Source organism: Chiloscyllium plagiosum, unplaced genomic scaffold (genome assembly GCF_037043375.1).
Source record: "Chiloscyllium plagiosum isolate Xiang-an unplaced genomic scaffold, Cpla_swu_hap1 HiC_scaffold_9, whole genome shotgun sequence".
NCBI classification, from domain to species: Eukaryota; Metazoa; Chordata; class Chondrichthyes; order Orectolobiformes; family Hemiscylliidae; genus Chiloscyllium; species Chiloscyllium plagiosum.
In genome coordinates, this window is record NW_028270147.1 from 14629454 (window position 1) to 14653685 (window position 24232).

The following is a 24232-nucleotide window of genomic DNA, read 5'->3' on the forward strand; positions in this document are numbered from 1 at the left end:
ACAGAGAGTCATTGTAAACATTTAAGTAAAAGGATAATGCGGGCCTTCTGAAATAAAAGCAGAAAGTGCTGGAGAAACTCAGCAAGTCTGGCAGCATCTGTGAAGACAGAGATAGAGTTAATGCTTTGAGCCCAAATATGTCCTCTTTGTGGGTGGCACAGTGGCACAGTGGTTAGCACTGCTGCCTCACAGCGCCGGAGATCCGGGTTCAATTCCCGCCTCAGGCGACTGTGTGGAGTTTGCACGTTCTCCCCATGTCTGCGTGGGTTTCCTCCGGGTGCTCCGGTTTCCTCCCACAGTCCAAAGATGTGCAGGTCAGGTGAATTGGCCATGCTAAATTGCCCATAGTGTTAGGTAAGGGGTAAATGTAGGGGTGGCGGGTCGGTGTGGACTTGTTGGGCCGAAGGGCCTGTTTCCACACTGTAATGTAATGAAATTGGTGCATAGTTCTAAAAAAAGAGTCATAGTGGAAAATGTCATTATTTCTCTACATAGATGTCACCAAATCTGCTGAGTTTCTCCAGCACAATCTACTTTTATTTTGGCCACCAACACTTCTTTGTTACACTTCAAGAAGACCCAGGAGGCCACAGCATTTAAAACAACAAGAGCTTCATTACAGAGATGTTTCCTCTACACGTTTACAAGCTAGACTGAGCAATTCCCTCTAAAACACTCAATAATATCATCATTAAGTCATGTGGTAAGACTCTTAAAGTCCAATGCACTGACATAAATACATAACATTGGTTACTGGATTATATATGTTGGTATTAAGAACATTGCTTTCCTTGATCCACATAACTGTCTAAATGTGAGCACAATTTTAAAAGTCGTGGGTGACAGAAAGTTTGAATATTTTGTAAACCATGAAGAGGTAACTGATTGACTTTAGGCGGTCATAGGCTGGTCGAATGAACAGACACATACATGATAATTTAAATCTGGATAGAGCAATATGTTTTGGTGAGAAGAATGGGAAGAAGTAATATAAAAAAGATGAGTCAATTCTAAAGTGCAAAATCATTGAAGATGCCATATTGAGAAAACAGTTAAAAAGGCATATGCGATTCTGAGCTTTGTAATTTGAATTAAGGAGCACTGAAACAAGGAAGTAGTGGTGATGACTTATAAAATATTAGCTTTAGTGTCAACTGGAATATTGCATCCAATTCTGACTTTAGGAAGGACCTGAAGGGTGAGAAATGCTTTCCAAGAATTATGCCAGGGATGAAGAACATCAGTTAAATGAATAGGTCAGAAAGGCTGGGCATGTCACTTGGGGAGAAGAGAGGATTAAGGAGTGATTTGATTGAGGTATTCAAAATCATGAGGCATTTGAACACATGAGGATCTAGAACCAGAAGGTACCAACTTAAGGTGCCTGGAATGTGCTGGCAGTGGACGTGGCAGACGCTGATACAATAGCAACGGTTAAGAGGCATTAGACAGACACAGGCAGGAATAGAGGGATTCGCACATTTGCAGACATTTGAGATAATTCAGACTTGCATGATTGTCAGTACAGACATAGAATATAGAACATAGAAAAGTACAGCACAGAACAGGCCCTTTGGCCCACGATGTTGTGCCGAGGTTTAATCCTAATGTCAAAAATAGTAACTTAACCTATGCAACCCTCAGCTCACTGCTATCCATGTGCATGTCCAGCAGTCGCTTAAATGTCCCCAATGACTCTGCTTCCACCACCACAGCTGGCAATGCATTCCATGCATTCACAACTCTCTGCGTAAAGAACCTACCTCTAATGTCTCTTTATACTTTCCTCCTAATATCTTCAAACTATGACTTCTCATACCAGCTAATCCTACCCTGGGGAAAAGTCTCTGGTTATTGATTCGATCTATTCCTCACATTATTTTGTACATCTCGATCAGGTCACCTCTCTTTCTCCTTTTCTCCAGAGAGAAAAGTCCCAGCTTATTCAACCTTTCTTCATAAGGCAAATCTTCCAGTCCAGGCAGCATCCTGGTAAAACTTCTTTGCACCCTCTCCAAAGCCTCTGTATCTTTCCTATAGTAGGGCGACCAGAACTGGACACAATATTCCAAGTGTGGTCTCACCAGGGACTTGTAGAGCTGCAGCAAAACCTCGCTGCACTTAAACTCAATCCCCCTGTTAATGAAAGCCAAAACACGGCAAATTTATTAATCCACCCCTCAACCTCCCATCCAAGTAATTTATAAAAACTACAAAGAGCAGAGGCCCAATAACAGAGGCCTGCGGGATCTCACTCAACACTGACCTCCAGGCAGAATACTTTCCATCTACAACCACTCTCTGCCTTCTGTCAGCCAGCCAATTCTGAATCCAGATAGTCAAATCTCTCTGTATCTCTCTGTATTCCTGACTTTATGAATGAGCCTGCCATGGGAAACCATATCAAATGCCTTGCTGAAATCCATATACACCACATCCACTGCTCGACCATCGTCAACCTGTCTCATCACCTCCTGAAAGGACTCAATAAGATTTGTGAGGCATGTCCTGCCCCTCACAAAGCCATGCTGGCTGCTTTTAATCATGCTATGCTTTGCCAAATAGTCATAAATCCTAGCCCTCAGAATTCTTTCCAAAACTTTACCGACCACAGACATAAGACTGACTGGTCTGTAATTGCCAGGGATTTCTCTATTACCCTTCTTGAAAAGAGGAACAATATTCGCCTCCTTCCAATCTCTGGTATGACTCCCGTGGAGAGTGAGGAGGCAAATATCCTCGCCAGCGGCTTAGCAAACTTCTTTCTCGCATCCCAGAGCAGCCTAGGATAAATCTGGTCTGGCCCTGGGGACTTATCAATCTTAATATTTTCCAAAATTTCCAGCACATCAACTTCATCAATCTGTATCCCAGCTCCTCAAAGTTTTCACTTACACAAGGTCCCTTTCCTTGGTGAAAACCAAAGCAAAAAACTCATTTAAGGCTCCCCCTATCTGCTCAGACTTTACGCACATGTTCCCTCCGCTATCCCTGATTGGCCCTAACTTCTCCCTGATCATTCTCTTATTCCTCACGTATGAGTAAAATGCCTTTGGGTTCTCCCTAATCCTTCTTGTCAAGCCTTTCTTGTGCCCCCTCCTGGTTCTCCTCAGTCCATTTCTGAGCTCCTTTCTAGCAAGCGTGTAATCCACTAAAGCTGTGCTAGATCCTTGCTTCCTCCACCCTACGTAAGCTGCCTTCTTCCTTTCGATGAGAAATTCCTCTGTTCTCGTCATCCAAGGTCCCTTAATCTTACCCCTTCTTACCTGTCTGAGTGGAACAAATATGTGCATTGCTTGCAACAATTGCTCCTTAAATAATCTCCACATGTCTGCTGTGCCCTTTCTGTGGAACAATTGCTCCCAGTCTGTACTTCCCAACTGATAGCGTCATAATTTCCTTTTCCCCAATAAAATATCTTCCCTTGGTAACTGCTCCTTTCACTCTCCAAGGCTATGCTAAATGTGAGGCAGTTGTGATCACTTTCACCAAAGTGTTCTCCCACCGTGAGATCTGACACCTGTCCTGGCTCGTTGCCAAGCACCAAGTCCAAAATGGCCCCTCCCCTCATCGATCTGTCTACACACTGAGTAAGGAAACCTTCCTGAACACACCTGACAAAAATGGCGCCATCCAAACCATCTGCACTAAGGAGGTTCCAGTCGATAATAGGAAAGTTGAAAATGCCCATAACAACAACCCTGCTACTTCTGCATTTTTTCCAGAAACTGCCCGCTTATGAGATTTTCAATCTCTCCACTGCTATTAGGTGGTCTGTAGAAAAACCCCAATGCAGTGGCTGTGACCTTACTGTTCCTAACTTCCACCCATACTGACTCAGTAGGCAAACCTTCCTCAACAACCTTCATTTCTGTAGCTGTGATGCACTCTTTGATTAGCAATGCTATACCACCTCCTCCTTTTCCATTGCCCCCCCCCTCCAAGTTCTTTTTAAACGTTCTAAACCCTGGAACATCCAAGCAACCATTCCTGCCCCTGTGAAACCCACATCTCCGTTATGGCCACAACATCGTAGCCCCAAGTACTGATCCATGCTCTAAGTTCATCACTCTTATTTCAGACACTCCTTGCATTAAAGCAGACTCACTTTAACTGATCCCTTTGTTTCAGCATGTGAGAAACCTTCCTGATAGATTCAATACATCCTGTCACTGTCCCATCTGCAACTGACCCCCTCTCAGCTATGCGACTCTGAATCGCTCCCCCCCCCCCCCCCCCCCACCCAGCCAAACTATTTAAACCCTCCTGAACCACACGAGCAAATCTCTCACCCAGGACATTCGTGCCCCTCCAGTTCAGGTGCAACCCATCCTTCAGGTACAGGTCATACCTTCCCCAGAAGGTATCCCAATGGTCTAGGTATCTGAAGCCCTCCCTCTGCACCAGCCTCGGAGCCATGTGTTAAGCTGCATTCGCTGACTGTTCCTCATCTCACTATCTCGTAGCCACGGTAGCAAACCTGAGAACACTACTCTACTCATCCTATTCTTCAGCTTCCAACCTAACTCCCTGTAGTCACTTTTCAGATCCTCGATCCCTATCCTGGCTATATCATTGGTGCCAATATGTACCATGATTTCTGGCTGCTCACCCTCCCCCTTCAGAATCTTTTAAACCCGATCGGTGATATCCCGGACCCTTGCACCAGGGAGGCAGCATACCTTCTGGGAGTCCTGTTCCTGACCACAAAATCTCCTGTCAATCTGTCTAACTATCGAGTCCCCTACCACTAGCGCTTTTCTATTTTCCTCACTTTCCTTCTGAGCCACAGTGCCAGGCTCAGTGTCAGTGCCCTGACAAATATGGCTTTCCCCTGGTAGGCTGTCCCCACCAGCAGTATCAAAAACGGTATACTTATTGTTGAGGGGAACGGCCACAGGGGATCTCTGCTCTGACTATCGGTTCCCTTCCCTCCCCCTGACAGTAACCCAGCTGTCCTTATCCTGTGTCTGGGGAGTGACCACCTCCCTGTACATCCTCTCAATTTCCCCCTCAGCCTCCTGGATGATCCAAATTCGGTTTTCGAGGAGCTGGAGTTGGGTGCAATTCCCGCAGATGTAGTCGGTAGAGACATGTGAAGTGTCTCTCACCTGCCACATTCTGCAGGAGGAATATGCAACTGCCCTAACATCCATATTCCACTATGCTGAACGCCCACTCAGCACTAAACAAAGGAAGAGAAGAAAAAAAAGAGTAACCTGAAAACTTACCTAGTTTACAGACTCTTAGTAAGGTTAGAGGAAGTGGGTGGGAGGGAAGCCCTATGGTGTAGGGTCTCGGGTTTAGAGCTCACCCACTTAAAATCTTCCCAGCATCCTTTGCTCCTCCCTTGCACCCCTCGGCAAATGGAGGCCCCGACGCCTGAGGTAAGTGTTTTAAACGGTCAGAATCACCTTCCCAGGCGGGCCAGATGGGCCAAAATGCCTGTCCCTGTGCTGTACTGTCCTATGTTCTAAAGTTTTTGACAAAAGATCTGATGATGAAAAGAGCATTTTACATTTCATGGGTCTGGGGTGTTCTGCCTGAGAGTGTGGTGGAGGCGGATTCAATCTTTGCTTCCAAAGAGAATTGGATTATTACCTGACATGAGAGAAACATACAGGGCTACTCTCAATCATTGTGGAATGAGATTAGTTGCTCTCACACAGCATGGGCACAGGCATGACGGACCTTCTCCAATGCCGTAAGGTTCTATGATAAGTCTGTTGCAATCTGGTTAACTACCATCCTCTGACTCAAGAGGTCCAGATTCAAGCCCTATCTGCTCTAGAGGTGTGTCCATCACAACCCTGTTTAAGTTGATTACAAATGCCTGTTACTAGGCTCATTTTGTGGCATAGCCACTGATTAATCTTTGTCGATTAAAATGCACTGTTTAGCCAACTGTTTAGAATTTAGATGACTGAAGATTATTGTTTGGACAATACAGTTGTCTTTGTTATTGCTTTGAAAAAAAAAATCTTTAGATGTAACGAACAAATTTTATGATGACTAATCCAATTAAACTTAATTATTGAAAATTCTGGTATTTGCCCAGTAGAACAGGATGTGTTTTCCCACCTTTTGATTAGTAATATGCAAGATACTACCAGTTTCGAAGAAAATGAAAGTAATTTTACTTTGGTCGTGCCCAGACTTGGGAGCCGAGAACTTTTGTGAAAACTGTCTTCCATTTTCAGTAAACATCAATCGAGCAAAATTTTGCAAAGTATTCAGCTTTGAATTGCTTACATTAGACTTTCATATTATTACGCAAAGATGAATCAAGGTGATAATGACAATAATTAACTTTATGCCTTGAAAGCAAACTGAAAATCCTGAATTTCCAATCAAATCTCAAAATCTAGAAGATATTCTTGCACATCCAATGATGACCCTGTTTCACCTCATACAAGAGGGCTCAGGGTCAGGAGTGTTCCGACAAAATGTCCTTCCTCATTTATTAACATCCTAATATATCAAATACAAGCAGAAGTGGGCCATTTGGCCCTTTGTGCCTGTTGTCCCATTCAATAAAATCATGTCTGACATGTTAGTGTTTCAACTTCCCATCTATCTGCGCTAATCATTTAACCCCCATCTAACACAAATCTATTCAGCTGTGTCTCAAAAATATTCAGCTGTGTCTCAGAAGACAAAGATTTTCACGCTCTTCTCTTCAGCCACTTTAGTCTACTCTGCCATTCAATAAGGCTATAACTGATCTCATTACAGCAACAACCACGAATTCCTGCCTATACCCCAGTAACCTTTGATTCCTAGGACATTTATTTCCCTCCGCATCACATGTATTCAATGATCCCACCTCTGCTGTTCTCTGGCAGTGATAGTTCCTCAACACACTCAGAGAAAAAAAACTATAATCCTCTCATCTATAATTCAAATGGGAGACTGCTGATTTTTCTTACTTCTGATTTCCCCTTCAATGAGAAACATCATTTTTATCATCCACCCTGTCAAGTCCCTTTGAGATCTACTATATTACAATGAAAGATCGTAAAATCTGGTTTTATTTTTGCAATTCACAGATTCGCTACCCTCTGAGAGAAGAAATTCCTCCTCATCTCTGTCTGAAATGGATGACTCCTTATTCTGAGGTTATGCCCTACGGTCCTAGACTCTCCCACAAGAAAAAAACAACCTCTCTTCATTTACCCTGTCAAGGCCACTAATAATATCACATATTTCAACAGGGTCTCCTCTCATTCTTCTAAACTAAAGTCACTATAAAGCCCAACATACTCAACCTCTCCTCAGAAGCCTATCCCATCATATTCTGGATCAACCAAGTTAATTTTCTCTGGACTGCCTCCTTCGATAAGGGGACAAAAACTGTCCACAGTAATCCAAGTGGCATTTAGTTAATGTTTGTAGGTTTAAGCAAGACCCTCCCTACTTTCATAGTCCTTTCCCTTTGGATTAAGACCCACAATCCATTTGCCTTCCCTACTAACTGATGCATTTCTATGCTAGCTTTTCATGCTTCCATGCGTGAGAACTCCCAAATCTCTCTATGCTACAGCCTTCTGCAGTCTTTGGCCATTTAAATAATAGTCAGCTCCTCTATTTTTCCAGCCAAAGTGCACACCTTACATTTTCTCACATTATAATCCATGTAGCAAGTTTTTGCCCAGGGTATGGGAATGTGTGGTATGGGAGAGATTTAGTTGGAGCTGTGTGAGTCAAAAGTGTAGTGCTGTAAAAGTACAGCTGGTCAGGCAACATCCAAGGAGCAGGAAAGTCGATGTTTCGAGCATTATCTCTTCACTGGGAAGAGCTTTCCTAATGATGAGTTTATGCTCAAAATACATTTCTCCTGCTCCTTGGATGCTGCCTGGTCAGCTGTGCTTTTCCACAACCACATGTTTTGACTCCGATCTCCACCATTTGCAGTCCTCACTTTCTCCTTGGAGTTGCGTGAGGTAAGTATGAGATCGGTTGAATAGTTACTCAGGAGTTGGACTATGGATTTAATAGCCTAATGTACCTGAGTAACAACTTACTTAATTTCATCAGAATCTTCCAAATTTTCTGACTTCAATGGAGTCTTTCAGAGGATTTCAACCACAGCGGGATTGTTCAGTGAAATTTTCAATTTCCCAGGGAATTCCTTCTGAGTCTTCTCCAACAGGGATTGCACAACATCCATCTACCCTGGAATAGCAACTGCTCTGACTCACATCAGAAAATCTAGGCCATTGTAGATAATTGTGGCCCCAGCCCTGATCCCTGTGGCACACCATTAGAGATTGTCATCCTGAAAATACCCCTTTATCTCAGCTCTGTGTTGTCACAGCCTCATAGCTGCTAAAAGACAAGTAATTTGCCAACCTGACCAACAACAAGGAATGCTGGATATGGGGTATGTTGGCAAAGTAAAGCTCAAACCCAGAAAACAGACACAGTGCAAACACAGCTGCCAGCTACAAATGATATTGGCATAGAATAAAAGGACACATTTCATCAGCAGTTCAACCAAACAAAGGAAGAATACATAATTCAACTAAAAACCAGAAAAGGTTCCCAGGCCCTGCTACAGATTCATTTGTAACCCATTGGTGATAGTCCTAAGGGGCTCAAACAACTGTGTCTACTATTGGTTGGCATATCCTCTTTCCATGCTAATCTATCACCCCAAACACAATGAGTTCTTATCTTATTAAGAAACCTTATGCATGGTACCTTACTGAATGTCTTAAGAAATACAAAAATATTACATTCTCTTGTTCCCCTTTTGTCTAGCCTGCTTGTTATCTCCTCAAAATGGGCATGAAAGCATGAGCTCATTGAAGTGAACTGAAATTCTTGGCTAGAGGAGAGATCAGTGGCAGGTTTTTTTTTATTCATTCATGGGACAAGGCATTGGCTAGGCCAACAGTTATTAATCATTCTGGAGGGCAATTAAATGTCAACCACATTGCTGTGGGTCTACAGTCACATGTAAGGATGGCAATTCTTTCCCAAAATGACATTTGTGAACAAAGTGAGTTTTTCCAATGATCAACAATGAATTCAGGGTCATCATTAGATTCTTAATTCTAGATTTTTATTGAATTCGAATTCCATTGCGGTGGGATTTGAACCCAGATTCCCAGAACAGTACCAGAGTCACTGGATTAACATTCCAGTGATAACGCCACTAGGACATCACCTCCTTATTTAAAGGGACAGTCCAGAATACCGAGAATGCATATATTTCTATTGTAAAGAAAAATTTCCCAGGCCAGGCTCTACCATCCATGTTTAACTAAAGAAAGAGCATCAGATTTAGGGTCAAAGCATGTAATTGTGCAAAGAGAAAGGAAGTATAGGCTAGATACGCAAGATGTAACTAAATGAGTAGATTGATGATAGCTATGGAAAAGAATAAGGGTATAACCTAAGCTCTTAACTTGGGGAGGAATCATTTCACTAATATACGATTCAATCCAAGTTGACTGGGAGCAGTTACTTGCAGATAAAACAGTGTCAGAGCAGGAGGAGGAATTCACGGAAGAAATAGCACGAGTAGAGGGCAGCTAGATCCCCATAAAAACCAAAGGTTTGAGCCAGGCTGGAGAACCCTAATTGCTGAGAGACACAAAGTTTAGGTTTAGGGAAAAAAATAGAGGTTTATTGCAGGGTTCCTCAAGCATTACAGAAAGTGTGGATGGGAGAGGATCGAAAAGGAAAGTAGGAAAATAAAGAATGGTGCACAAGGACAGGGGAGGAAGCTACTGAGGTGAGTTTGGGATGATAGCGAAGGAAGTACGCTTGGTCTTGCAGAGAGAAACCTTCCCCAGAACTCGTCAAAATTGGCACAGTCAAAATATTATAAGATTCAGCTTATAGTGTTTAGGAATGATATTAGTAGAGGATTCTAAATGGGTCTTCACCATCTCGGGTGAGAAACAGCTTGAGGCAGAAATTCCATGTCACTCATCTCAGAATTGTTGCACCTGATTTATTTACAATCCTTGCTCAACTCTGTGAAAAAAGACTCATTATCTTGCCATCAGCACAGGAAAAGCTGCCAATTCCCTCTTAAATCTTTCTGGATGCCAATGAGAACAGGCAGTGAACAACTCACAAGTATAATGTGACTCCCACTGCTAAAGCTGAGGTGTACAAAGAAAATTACTGGGTGTTTTTTAACAGCTGCTGACATTCTTACAGCAGTCGAAATCTATTGGATTTCAGTAGACACCACCTTTCATGTGTCAGTGCAGAAAAGCCTTAATTTATATGTTATGACAGCAGACACCATTATTTGAATTTGACAAGCTCCAATCTGAATACAGCAGTAATGAGATTCCAAAAAGCCTTTGTCTTGGTTCTCAGCTATCTTTTGTGTAGTTCTATTCTAAAGTGTACCGGAATAAAGCTGGAGAATAATGGATATCGAGACATCGTTATTGCCATTAACCCAAACATTCAACATAATGAACAGCTGATTCAAAATATTCAGGTGAGTTATTGAGGGCTGCCTGCGGTGAATTAATTATTTTGTTTCATTGTATGATCTTTACTGTTAAAATTCATGCTTAGAATTCAGGGTTTGCCAAGAAGAGGGGTTTAAAGGAATATATTATATATTTTTTCTTTGGTCCTGAACTCACTGCCACGTCTCTTCCATGTATACCTACCTTGAAGAATTTCTGCTCCTCAGTTCTGATGAAGGTTCAGTGGACCCGAAACATTAACTCGGCTTTCTCTGTACACATGCTGCCAAACATGCTTAGTCTTTCTGGGAATTTCTGATTTTGTTTCGGATTTTCAGCATCCATGGTTCTTTGTGTTTTTTTTATTGTATTTGTTTCCCTCTCACCATTTGATGAATGAATGGAGCGGTTTTGATATTAAAACTGGGTTTGTGTTTTACAGGAAATAGTGACTGCAGCCTCCTCCTACCTTCACCAAGCGACCAAAGAGCGAGTTTATTTCGCAGATGTGAAAATCCTGTTACCCATAACATGGCCAGCTGGTTCCCATACAGTTCGGAGACGGACAACTGAATCCTATGAGAAGGTAAGGACTGAGTAGTGAAGAGTAACGATCAGTGGTAATCTCCATCTGTTCAGCCACTGGGGCCTCACAAAGCCCATCTACAATTAAGTGGCTTTTATTTTACACTGCTGATGCAGCAGCAGCAACTCTGAGGCAATTTTCACAGAATCTGAGATTTGAGAAAGATTTTCTTGAGCAGTTCATTGGATAGTTATGCACTATTCCTCTAAGATATTCCAAACAATCTCTTTCGCCGTAATCAAGAACAATTTTTTTTTATTCTATTGTCTGCATCTCGAAACGTTTTTAGCTTTATTTGTGGTGGGTAACCCGCTATCAGCTGTTCCATACATAAATCATGCCCTTTTGCACTTTCATTAACGTTCCAATGCATAAGGTTGGGTGGTGAGCTCTGAGTTCAAAAGCAATTCTCCGATGAGCGGCTTCAGCGTGATTATTTGTGTGATCTTCATCGTTTATTGTTGTCTCATAGACTGATCACATATCATGGGGAAACAAAGGTGCCCTTCGGCTACTGCCACGTCTATTGTAGAGTCCAATATAATTAAATTCAAACCAGTCTAGTATTGGTTGTAGTTCTTGAGGTAAAAAATCTGCGAGTGCTTCTACGTAGTTATCAAGGTCACTAAGTGGCACAAAAGCCAAAGCAATTATCATTTGTGCTTTTAAAGCATAATCAGGATCGGTGTTGTGCTGATGAGTTGCTCCAACTGCAGCAATATGTCTATAGATACTTTGCGCCAAATGAAAGAAACAGCCCCTAATTCTAACTTCAGGAAAACATTCTCTCATAGCACTGATAGGTTCCTGCTCAAAGTCACAATGGATATACTGTGGTCTGGGATTAGGTACCAAGGACTTCACCATTTCAAACATGCATACATACATTGAATGCTGCTTATTTGGTAGAAGTATATACAATATTGGATGAACCCCATCAAGTCTTTTTGCTAAAATACAATATACCTGAGAGAATAAAATAGGGGCTATGTTGAATGTACCATCCACAAACCACGTGGATTCTGCTAAATGATGTATCCAAGATTCCTTAACAAATATGATTATACGATTATTTCCTTGACCACTATCCACCAAAATAAATTTTTCTTCTTCTCCATTGTCTGGCTTATATATTTTGTATCTAATTGGAATCACCAAATGCTGAAGATCAGTAGGGTTTGGTGGCGCTAAACTAATATCATTTCTTTTTCGCGAATTATTTTCTTCATGCTGCTTGTCGTCGGTAAAGATGCTAGGACTGACTGAGGGACATCAGCTACACATTCGTTAATAAGGACACTAGGTACTTCCTGCGATTCTTCTGCACGACGTTTTAAACATGTTTTCACTTTCGCAACTTGAACACATGCCGCGGAAGAAGGTGTGTGTCCATTAATTGTTTTTATCACAGTGCCACTGTTGGTGTGGATCTGTCCATTACATCGGCCCCTTTGTTCACATCGCCAAAACTTAATACTTGAATCACTCTTGGATAGTTTATCAAAAATATATATAAAACCATTGTGGTAAAACTTCTTATTTCAACGTTTACTAATAATTTCTGTTTCCATACTAAAAATTCCTGTTCCAGAAATACAAGCTTAAAAAAACTCTCCTGTAATGAAAATAAGTTGTTACTGAAACAACACAAACACTACCTGAACCAATATCACGACAATTTTATATACCACCAATATTCAAAATATATGGCTTACTTGCAGTAGCGAATCGCCTTCAGTGGCCAATGGGTGGTGGCTAAGTGTCTTCGGTGGTCAAAGGGCAGTGGCTAATCAGCGGTGGTGAATCTGCTGTGGTGAATGGTCCCATCCCGAATTATCTATGGCTGAACAGCTCACAAGGAATACTATCCATGTGAACTAAAACTGGGACTATACTTTGCAATAAATAGATGAACAAAATAATTTTCCTTTCCAAGACACTGCATTCTTAAAGTTAACACTGGGGCTTTGGGAATTGAGTCTCACAATGCTGCCCATTCTAGTCTAAAAAGAATACATTGGCTGTTCAGAACATGATAACTTTACCAGAATGTTAGATTTAAAGTAGTGGTCAGCTTTGTCGTGTACACCTCAAATCGATGATTATTTACATGGCATTACTGTTTTCCCTTTCTTCAGTCTGAGATTCTCTTGTGCCAATTTGGGAAAGCCTAAACCAAAATGATTAACCAATGCAGATGAAAGAGTTGTGTGATCCTGGAAAGCAAATGAGCCTGTTGAGATTTTGGAAGACTGCAAAGTAGTTCTGGTGTTTAGGAATAGTGGCAGGAAGCTGGGGTGGGGAGGGTGTTGTTGGAGGGCCACATGAATGGAGAGATCTGGAAGGGATACAGTCTGAGTGCACCGGTAGCACAAATGATGCAGATATTGGTGTAATGCAGATGGTTTAGAATGTGCCATTTTATAAAATACCATATCTAACATCACACTGTTCCCTTCATGCATCCATGCAATTGTCAGCTCAGGTTCCTTGTTCAGATAGAGTCATAGAGTTTTACAGAATGGCAACAGACCTTTCGGTCCAATTCGTCCATGCCGACCAGATATCCTAAATAAATCTAGTCCCATTTGCCAGCATTTGGCCCACATCTCTCTAAACTCTTCCTATTCATAGACCCATCCAGATGATGTTTAAATGTGGTAATTGTATCAGCCTCTACCACCTCCTCTGGCAGCTCATTCCATACACACACCACCCTCTCTTTGAAAAAGTTGCCCCTTTGATCCCTTTTAAATCTTTCCTCTCTCACATGCATGGCGAAATCAACTCTATAACTGATGAAGGAGCAGCACTCCAAAAGCTAGGGTTCCCAAATAAACCTGTTGGACTATAACCTGGTGTTGTGTGATTTTTAACTTTGTCCACCCCAGTCCAACACCAGTATCTCCAAATCTATAAACTCCATATGCAAAACCAAGAAGCATTCCAAAATAAAGAAAGAAATTCTCAAGTAATTATTGTTTATTCATTCACTTGTGGGATGTGGGTCTCACTGGCTAGGCCAGCATTTATTGCCAGTACCTAACCCTGGGATTAGGATCCCATCAAAGTGTGCAACTAGGGGAAGACAGAGCTTTGAACTAATTACTGTAGGGAGTGTAGATTTGAAGGGCAGTTTTAAAATCAAAATAAGGCAAAGGTTACGGGTAGTTAACAAGTGAACAATAATCAAAGTGTGACAGGAAAGGATAGAAAATATATGCAGAAGAATACATCACAAAATAGATCAAGAATAATTAATAAGGATATAAAACTGATGGCTTTTTATCTGAAGCACACGGCATTTGTATTGTGTAGATGATGACTTTGTGATATGATTGCTATAGTATTAATCTGGAGATGCAGTAATGTTCTGGAACATGGCTTCCAATCCCACCATGACAGATTTAAGTTGAGGGATGATAGATATAGGACAGATGTCAGAGGTAGTTTCTTTACTCAGAGAGTACTAGAGGCATGGAACGCACTGCCTGCAACAGTAGTAGACTTGCTAATTTAAGGGCATTTAAATGGTCAATGGATAGACACATGGATGAAGCTAGAATAGTGTAGGTTAGATGGACTTCAGATTGGTTTCACAAGTCGGTGGAACATTGAGAGCCACAGGGCCTGTACTGTGTTGTAATGCTTGGTGTTCTGTGTTTCAAATTCGGTCTGACCAGAGCCTTATGCAGATTCAGCAGTACATCACTGCTCTTGTATTCTAGCTTCAGTGATGGAAACTGTCTCCTTACCTGGCCTGGCCAACAAGTGACTCCACACCCATTCCACACCCACAGCAGTGTGATTGGCATTCCATAGCTGCTCATGAGAAGTTAGTGGTGAGTCGTCTCCTTGAACTGCTGCAGTCCATGTGTGTTCAGTAGAACCACAATGCCATTTGGGAGGGAATTTTGAGATTTGATCCAGTGACATTGAAGGTATGGCAATGTATTTCCAAGTCAGAATGGTGAGTAGCTTGGAGGGAAACTTCTAGGTGATGGTGCTCCCCTACATCAGCTGTCCTTCTCCTTCAGGATCGTAGTTGTTCAGGATTGGAGGAACTGTCTAAGGACGATTGGTGAACTTCTGCAATGCATCTTTTAGATAGTACACACTGTTGGTGGTGGAAGGAATGGTCTGGTGCTAATAAAGCAGACTGGTTTGTACTGGATGGTGTCTTGAGTATTGTTAGAGATGCACCCATCCAGGCAAATTCAGAGCATTGCATCACTCTCCTGAATTGTTGCTTGTAGATGGTGGACAGGCTTTGGGGGAGTCAGGACTTACTGACTGCCGGATTCTGAGCCACTGACTTGCTTTTGTAGCACTGTATTTATATAGATAATCCAGTTCAGTTTCTGACAAATAGTCACCCCAGGATATTGATAGTAGGTGATTCAGTGGCTGTAATATCAAGGGGCAATGTTTAGATTCTTTCTTGTTGGAGATGGTCCTTGCCTGACATGGATGTATAAGCATTGTACACAGTTCAAAAGAGATTCACCAGGGTGGTTCCTGGGGTGAAGGGGCTGACTGATCAGAACAGGTTAGAGATCAGAAGAACGATGGGTGTGTTCTTATTGAAACATACAACATTCTGAGGGGCCTTGACAGTGTAGATGTTTAAAAGTTGTTTCCAAACTCAAACTAGTTGCAGATTAAAGGAGCATTTATTTAAAAATGAAGTGTGAAACCATTCCTTCTCCCAGGGCACTGTGCATACCTGGAATTCTGTAGCCCAGAAGGTTGAGGAGGCTGGATCATTGAAAGTGTTTAAATAAAGGGGAGGTATTATCAGAAGTTGAGGGCTATAAGGAGCTGGAATTAAAGAGGAGTTGAGGTCTGGGTCAGAATAGCCATAACCTTGTTGAATGCCGGGACATGCCTCCGGAAGGGGAAGTGGGTGCGAATGGCCTACTCCTGCTCCTATGGTTTAGGTTCTTATCTTTTCACATTGATGAGAGAATACATTTTAAAGAATGGTGGCATTTCTTTGCAGATAATTAGGAAAATCAACATTTTCCAATTTTGTAACGTGCTTCCTCAGCCACATCGGAAATTAAGTCATCCACTTTGGATTTGCGAGGACAATTGACTATTTCTTCCATTTTCAGCATCATTAGCTTAAGGTGCAGCATTGGAACTGAGGAAAGTTCCTTGGCCATTTACAACTGGCACACAATATAATTAAATCGAATGACAAGGTTTCGCATGGTGCACTGGTTTGCAAGGTTGGATCACATGGAATACAGGGGGAACTAGCTATTTGCATACAGAACTAGCTCAAAGGTAAGAGTCAGAGGGTGGTGATGGAGAAGTGCTTTTCAGACTGGCGGCCTGTGACCAGTGATGTGCCACAAGGATTAGTGCTGTGTCCACTACGTTTTGTCATTTGTATGAATGATTTGGATGTGAACATAGGAGATATAGTTAATAAGTTTGCAGATGACATTAAAATTGGAGGTGTAGTGGAAAGCGAAGATGGGCCAATGGGCTGAGGAGTGGCAGCTGGAATTTAATTTAGATAAATGTGTGGTGCTGCATTTTGGAAAGACAAAATGAGCAGCCCTCTCCGCTAAATGGCAAGATCCTAGGGAGTGTTGCTCAACAAAAAGTCCTTGGAGTGCAGGTTCATAGTTCCTTGAAAATGGAGTAATGAAGAAAGTATTTGGTATGCTAGCCTTTACTGGCCAGTGCATTGAGTGTTGAAGTTGGGAGGTTATATTGCAGCTGTACAGGGCATTGGTTAGGCTACTTTTGGAGTGCTGTGTGCAATTCTGTTCACCCTGCTATAGGAAGGATGTTGTGAAGCTAGACAAGATTCAGAAAAGACTTACAAGATGTTGCCATGGATGGAGGATTTGAGCTATAGAGAGAGGCTGAATAGACTGGAGCTATTTTTCTTGTTGCGTCGGAGGCTGAAGGGTGACCTTATAGAGATTTATAAAATCATGGGGGGCACAGATAGGGTAAATAGACAAGAGTGGAGGAGTCTAAACCTAGAAAGCATAGGCTTAATGTGACAGGGGAGAGATTTAAATGGGATCTAAGATACGACTTCTTCATGCAGAGTGTGGTGCATGTATAGAATGAGCTATCAGAGGAAATGGTGGAGGTTGGTACAATTGCAACATTTAAAAGGCATCTGGATGGGTATATGAATAGGAAGGGTTTAGAGGAATATAGCCCAAGTTCTGGCAAATGGGACTATATTTATATTGGATATCTAGTTGGCAGGATGAGCTGTACTGATGGTCTGTTTCTGTCCCTTTATACCTCTATGACTCAATGACTCTATTAGCATTTTAACTTGTGGAGGGAAATCCATAACCAAGTGTTACAAATAAAATACAGTCAGTAATATACACTGTAAAGATTGCAGGGGAAGTGTGTTACCCAAAGAATAGGGAGAATGTGGAACTGTGAGGGTAATAGCTTGAGTGTTAGATATTACACAGTAACTGAGCAAAAAATCAAAAAGCAAAAATCAGCAAATCTAACACCAATGACAAGAGGACTCCATTAAGGGTGGTCAATCTTAGAATTAAATCAGTTCAAGTGCGTTACTTCCACCTGACATGTGAAACTCACCATCACTGGGATGGGTGAGGTGAATTTTGTTATCCATTTAAGGGGAAGCTTGGTAAACAAATAAGCTAAAAACGAATAGATGATCATGCTAGTAGGGTTAAATAAAGGAGGTTTATGTGGAGCATGAGTACAGGTATAAGGAGGTGATGGCTTAGCATTTTAATTGTTTGATTCTTAATCCAGAGAGCGAGGGAATGTTTGAAAAACTTGGGTTCAAAAGCTCGCTACATTACGGTAATGTCATAGAAGCCCTATAGCAAGGAAGCAGGCCATTCAGCCCTCTGAAGAAGATCTTATCTAGACTCATCCCATCCTTGGAACCTCACATTCCCCATGGCTAATCCACCTACACATCTCTGGACACGATAGGTAATGTAATGTAACAAGGCCAATCCACCTAGCCTGCACATCTTTGGACTATAGCTGATGAGGGAATTTGAATTCAACTTTTAAAAATTCTGGAATTAGACACCTAATGTTGACCCCAATTATTGAGAAAACTCATTTCGTTCACTCATGCCCATTAGGGAAGGAAGCTGCCATCCATACCTGGTCTTTCCTACATGTGACTCCAGACCCACAGTAATGTGATTGAGTCTTAACTGGCCTCTGGGTACTAAGTGCTGCCCTAACCAGTAATGCCCACGTCCTGTGAATGAATGAATGAATAAAAAGAAGTAGACAAATGGAATCCAATTGTCTCTTTCTGTGCCCTCCATTCTATGCTACTGTTTTCACTGGGTCAGATTCGATGGTCAAAAACCAGGAAGGATATGATCCTATTAAAAACACTGAACTGTCCAAAAAAGTATGAATAGTCCATGTACATATGATGGGAAAATAACCATAAATTCATTAGTGGTCAAAGGAGAACAGTTCAATCTTTAGTTGTTTGGTCAAGGGTAAAAATGGTTCGAAGTTTTGGCCACATGAACTGCACAATGCAATATATGAATATGAATTATTTTATGATATCCCTCCAATCCTAGCTGAATCTTTTGACTTATAACGGCCACTTCACAACAATTATTAAATAGTATTTGTGCCCTTCAAATCCTACAACCCTCTTCCCCCTAAAACATTTAATGTAATAACTAAAGGGATCACTTTATGAAATCAAGCTACCATACAGAGACACGCTAATTGGGAGTGCATTTCATGATTTCACTCCTCATAGATACCACACATGATACAAGAAACCACTATTAAGAGAAAACATAGGCCATGCATTTCAAATTTCCAGTTATAGTCATAGTCATAAAGATATACAGTACTGAAACAGACCCTTTGGTCCAACTCATCCATGCCAACCAGAATCCTAACCTAACTCATTTTCCAGCATTTGGCCGATATCCTTCTAAACCCTTCCTATTCATATACCCATCCAGATGCCTGTTGAATGTTGTAATTGTACCAGCCTCCACCACTTCCTCTGGCAGCTCATTCCATACAGGTACCACCCTCTGCATGGAAAGGTTACTCCTTAGATCCCTTTTATATCTTTCCCCTCTCAGCTCTATGCCCTCTAGTTCAGGACTCCCCTACTCCAGGGAAAAAGACTTTGTCTATTTATACTATCCATGTTCCTCATGATTTTGTAAACCTCTAAAAGGTCAGCCCTCAGTCTCCGATGCTCCAGGGAAAACAGCCCCCAGCCTATTCAGATGTTGCCAGGGTTGGAGCATTTGAGCTATAGGGAGAGGCTAAATAGGCTGTCCTTCTTTTTAAATCCCTCCAAAAAGTCTAGCTCTTCTCAACTCCAGCCCCATAAATTGTCAAAATTTCAATGCTTGCCCAAGTCTGGTTTCTTGAGCATCTGCAATTTTAATCACTTCATCATTTGCAGCTATGCCTTCAGCTGCCAACGTTCACAAACTCTGGAATTTCCTCCCTAAACCTCTCTGCCTGATCATCTCATTTGGCTCTGTGTCATATTTGGATTAATAACATTCCTGGGCAGCATCTGGAGATGTTCCCCTTCATTAAAGTTGTAATTTCAAAGTATGTGTGAAGGCAGTGGCCTGGTAATATAGAATTCAAGGTCTAGCTTGTTCCAAATCCAATCGTAACAAATCTGAAATGTCAAATATTGTTCAAAACCCTTCTCGTTCACTGATATCACCCTTACCTGGTCTGGTCTACGTGTAATTTCAGATCCACTGTAATGTGGGAAACTCTTAATTGTCATCTTCAGTGGTAAACTCTGAACTGACCTCTTAACAGGCATCAATAAGCCCATTCAGGTCAAGGAGAAAGCAATAAGTGCTAAAGTAGCCAGCAGTGCCTACATGCCATGAATAAACTTTACAAAATAAATATAAACGCAAGTTGTTACTCTGAAAAGCAAGTCACTGTCTGTGTAGTGCACAGACATTTTTTAACTTGGATGTCTTAAACTCCCACAAGACAGCCGCATTATCTGCTCGATCCCTCAACCCCAGGTGGTGATTTTACAGTGAATGAAACAAGCAGTTGTTGACTGAAAGGCTTCAGCTTACTACTACTTATAGTACGGTATGTTATGGCTAAAAGGAAGAGGTCATGTCAGGTTAGCTTACCCGCTGTGATCTAGAAGAGAAAGAATAATGTATTTTTTGGTAGTTATGATGCCTGAGAGGTTTGAATAAACAGGTTCAATAATTACTTCTGAAGGGAACTGGAACTAGACTAATTCTACTGTCTTGAACCGCTGCAGCCCATCTGATGTAGGCAGACCCAGGAAGTGAATTATGCTTTCAGAGGGCTAGCAGAGATATGACAGGCTGAATGGCCTCCTTTTGTGCTCTAATCATTCGATGATTATAATGTTTTTTTAAGTTTACATTAGCTGCACATCCTTTTCTAAATGTGTAGTGTGTGACAACACAGGTGTGGTCATTTTCAGGGCCAGCACAGGAATGTATCTGTTCCATGGGAATATCGAGGCAGAGAAGGGATTAAAAATACACAGGCTGTTCCTTTACTGTGCCAAGTTATCAGACTCTTAGACTATGAATCATATCCAGCAGTACTAATAACACAATAGTGCAAATGACTGCATACTAACTCATGTAACTAACACAACCATGATAGCTCAGATTTTATGACAGTTCCTTTGCAGGAAGTAGGCATTGCTGACGAAGCCAGAATTTATTAACCACCCCTAATTTCCCTAGAGAAGATGGTGGTGCACTGCATTGCAGTCGATGCTGGGTAGGTGCACGCACAGTGCTGTTAGGAAGGAGCTTCCAGGATTTTGACACAGCGACAATGAAGGAACAGAGATACAGATCCAAATCAGGATGGTGGGTGGCATAAAGGAAGACTTGTAGGTGGTGTTATTCTTGTCCTTCTAAATTGTAGAGGTTGCAGGTATGAAAGATGCTGTTGCAGGAGCCCTGGTGAGTTACTATAGTGTATCTTATAGATGGTACACACTGTTGCCATTGTGCATCAATGACGAAGACAGTGAATATTAAAGATGGTGGAAGGCTTTGTCCTGGATAGTGTCAAGCTTCTTGAATGCTGGTGGAGTTGAACTCATCCAGGCAAGTGGGGAGTATTCTATCATGAGTCAAGAGATGTTTCCATTACTGGTCAAGAAACAATCCAGATTTTTTCAATATATCATATCGGTGGCATCACACAAAATTCTTTTGCTATAAATTCTGTGTCGTACAACCTTATACCCCACAATCACCTGATGAAGGAGAACTGCTCCAAAAGCTAACGCTTCCGAATAAACCTGATGGACTGCAACCTGGTGTTGTGTGATTTTTAACACTGGCACCTCCAAATCCTAACTAGTCAAGAGATGAGTTACTTCTTGCATAGCCCCCCTGTCTCAGACCTACTCTTGAACAACAATATTTGAATTGCTCGTCCAGTTCAGCTACCCCCTTCAAAAGATGTTCATAGTTGGGGATTCAGCATTGAATGTCAAAGAGCAATGTTTGGATTCTCTATTGTTGGGCATGGTCATTGCCTGGCAATCATTTGACATTAATGTTACTTACCGCTTTATTGGTCCAACACCGAACATTGTCCAGATCTCATGACATTTGAACATAGAACACTTCAGTATCAGAGGAATTATGACTGGTGCTGAACATTGTGCAATCATCAGTGAATATCACCCCTGATGATGGAGGAAGGCCATTTATCAAGCAACTGAAGATAGTTGGGCTCAGGTCACTGCCCTTGGGAATTCCTGAGGTGATACCCTGGAGCTGAGATGATTGACAATCAACAATCACAGCCATCTTCCTTTCTGCCCGAAACATTGATTCTCCTGCTCCTTTGATGCTGCCTGACCTGCTGCACTTTTCCAGCAACACATTTTTCAGCTCTGATCTCCAGCATCTGCAGTCCTCACTTTCTCCTTTTTGCCAAGTATAACTCCAAACAATGGAGTGTTTGACCCTGATTCCCATTGACCTTAGTTCTACTAAATCTCCTTGAGGCCAGTTGATGGGGAAGCAATGGCCTTGTGGTATTATTGTGGGGCTAGTAATCCAGAACTTTAGCTAATGTTCAAGGGACCCAGGTTCAAATCCTGCTATGATAGATGATGGAGTTTAGCTGTTTTTAAATTGGAATTAAGAATCTACTGATTACCATGAAGCCATTGTTGATTGTCTGGAAAGGAAAAGTAAGGAAAACTGCCATCCTTACCTGGTCTGGCCAATATATGACTCGAGACCCCCAAAGCAATGTGGTTGACCCTCACCTGCCCTCTGAAATGGCCTAACAAGTCACTTAGTTCAAGGGCACCTAAGGACAGTGAATAAATGCTGGCCAGCCAGTGGCACCCATATCCCGCGAGTGAATTTTAAAGATACGATTGGTCAGAACTAATCTCTATGTCAAGAGCAGTCAACTTCACTTCCTCTCTGGAGTTCAGCTCTTTTGTCCATGTTTGGACAGAGGCTGTAATGAGGTTAGGAACTGAGTTGGCCTAGCGGAACCAAACTGAATGTCAGTGAGAAGGTTAGTATTAGGTAAGAGCTGTGATCGTACTGTCAATGATACTTTTAGATGTTAAAGTTTAGTTCAGATTTGTATAATACAAGCCAAAGTTATGACAAACGATATCAGATATCAACAGATTCTTACACGGTAGTATCCATTTATCTTTTCCTAGGCTGATGTGATCATTGCGGAACCATACCATAAATATGGAGATGAACCATACACCCTGCAGTATGGTGGATGTGGTGAGAAGGGACGGTACATTCACTTCACACCAAACTTCATACTGGACAGCAGTCTGGTTTCATTTTATGGACCGAAAGGTAAATTATCTGAACTAAGTTAGAACGGAGTAGCATATGCTTTAAGCATCAAATTAAGACTGCTTAGTTGGTGAACATGATCCTAGCTGATGCTCATGAGGTGGGGGTGCCAGTGTTGGACTGGGGTGGACAAAGTCAGAAGTCACACAACACTAGGTTATAGTCCAACAGGTTTATTTGAAATCACAAGCTTTCGGAAAAAATGAACACTAGAGTTGTTATGACAACGAGGTATGACAAAGGCAAAATTGGGATTACAAAAATCCTTTTATTATCTGCACCTTTGCCTTAAATAAAATTTCCCGGCAGAGAGCTTTTCCCATGAAAACCCTCACTCAAACCCTCAACTGACCATTTGGTCATCACAGAGATTATGATAATACAATAAATTTCCCGTATTTGAGGTATATAATTTCTCGCCAATTTATTGTGATTGCTGATTCATAAGGTGCTTTTAAAAACAAAATTTGCTTATTGAATCTTGGTGAAGTAATTAAAAGAAATGCTACAAAAAGGACAATATCCTTTTTATTTAGCTCCTTTCTCCCCAAGACAATGGAACACTGAACATTTCAGCTGAATCCTCTGAGAACCAATTCTATCCCATGCTCAGAAACACTGCACCACTAACACAGAGGAACAAAACATTGATTTGTGAAGTCACAAAATAATTTGATGCCATCCGGGTGTATTGTGTCCCCATGAATGGACAATGCCAAAGTTCAAACTTTCAGAAGGACAATTTCATTTATTTTTTGTAGACAATGTAACATTGGTTGCATTATTTTAACAAAAAGTGCTCTTGTTTCTACAGATAGAGTATTTGTTCATGAATGGGCTCATCTTCAGTGGGGAGTTTTCGATGAATATAATGAACTGGTGCCCTTCTATTTTTTTAATGGAACCAGTGAAGCAACGAGGTAGGACAACACTGATTGTAGTATTCTGCTCACTGAAAAATGTCTCCTGTGTTTTCTAGATAGCTCACAATGCCTATAGGATAACTTCTTGTTCTTGTAACCTGTTCCATAAGATGTAAATCAGCAAGTTGCCAGACAGTTTGTAAATGTTATGAGCAGGATCAGACCAGTGTATCTGTCAACAAAAGTGATAAAAACCTGCCTATGTACCTAATATAGGAACATAGAAACATTGAAACAGGAAAAACCCATTCAGCCCCTTGAGCTTATTCCACCATTCAATGAGATCATGACTGATTGGTGGCCTAACTCCATATACCTGCCTTTGGCCTAACTCCGTTGATACCTTTAATATAAAATTAACAATCTCAAATTTTAAATTATCAACTGATACAGCTTGCACTGCTGTTTGCAGAA

At 41.6% G+C, this 24232-nt stretch overlaps 1 protein-coding gene across 2 annotated transcripts in view; it reads left to right on the forward strand.

Annotated features, from left to right (window-relative positions):
* Positions 1 to 10114: 10114 nt before the first annotated feature.
* Positions 10115 to 24232, forward strand: part of LOC122554742 (calcium-activated chloride channel regulator 3A-1-like) — a 35773-nt gene continuing 21655 nt past the window's right edge. For both annotated transcript variants that reach the window (XM_043700120.2, XM_043700119.2), the window contains exons 1-4: positions 10115 to 10468; positions 10885 to 11028; positions 22745 to 22895; positions 23710 to 23815. In XM_043700120.2, coding sequence (XP_043556055.2) covers positions 10307 to 10468; positions 10885 to 11028; positions 22745 to 22895; positions 23710 to 23815 — 563 coding nt within the window. In that variant the 5' untranslated portion in view covers positions 10115 to 10306. The remainder of the gene's footprint in view (positions 10469 to 10884; positions 11029 to 22744; positions 22896 to 23709; positions 23816 to 24232) is intronic.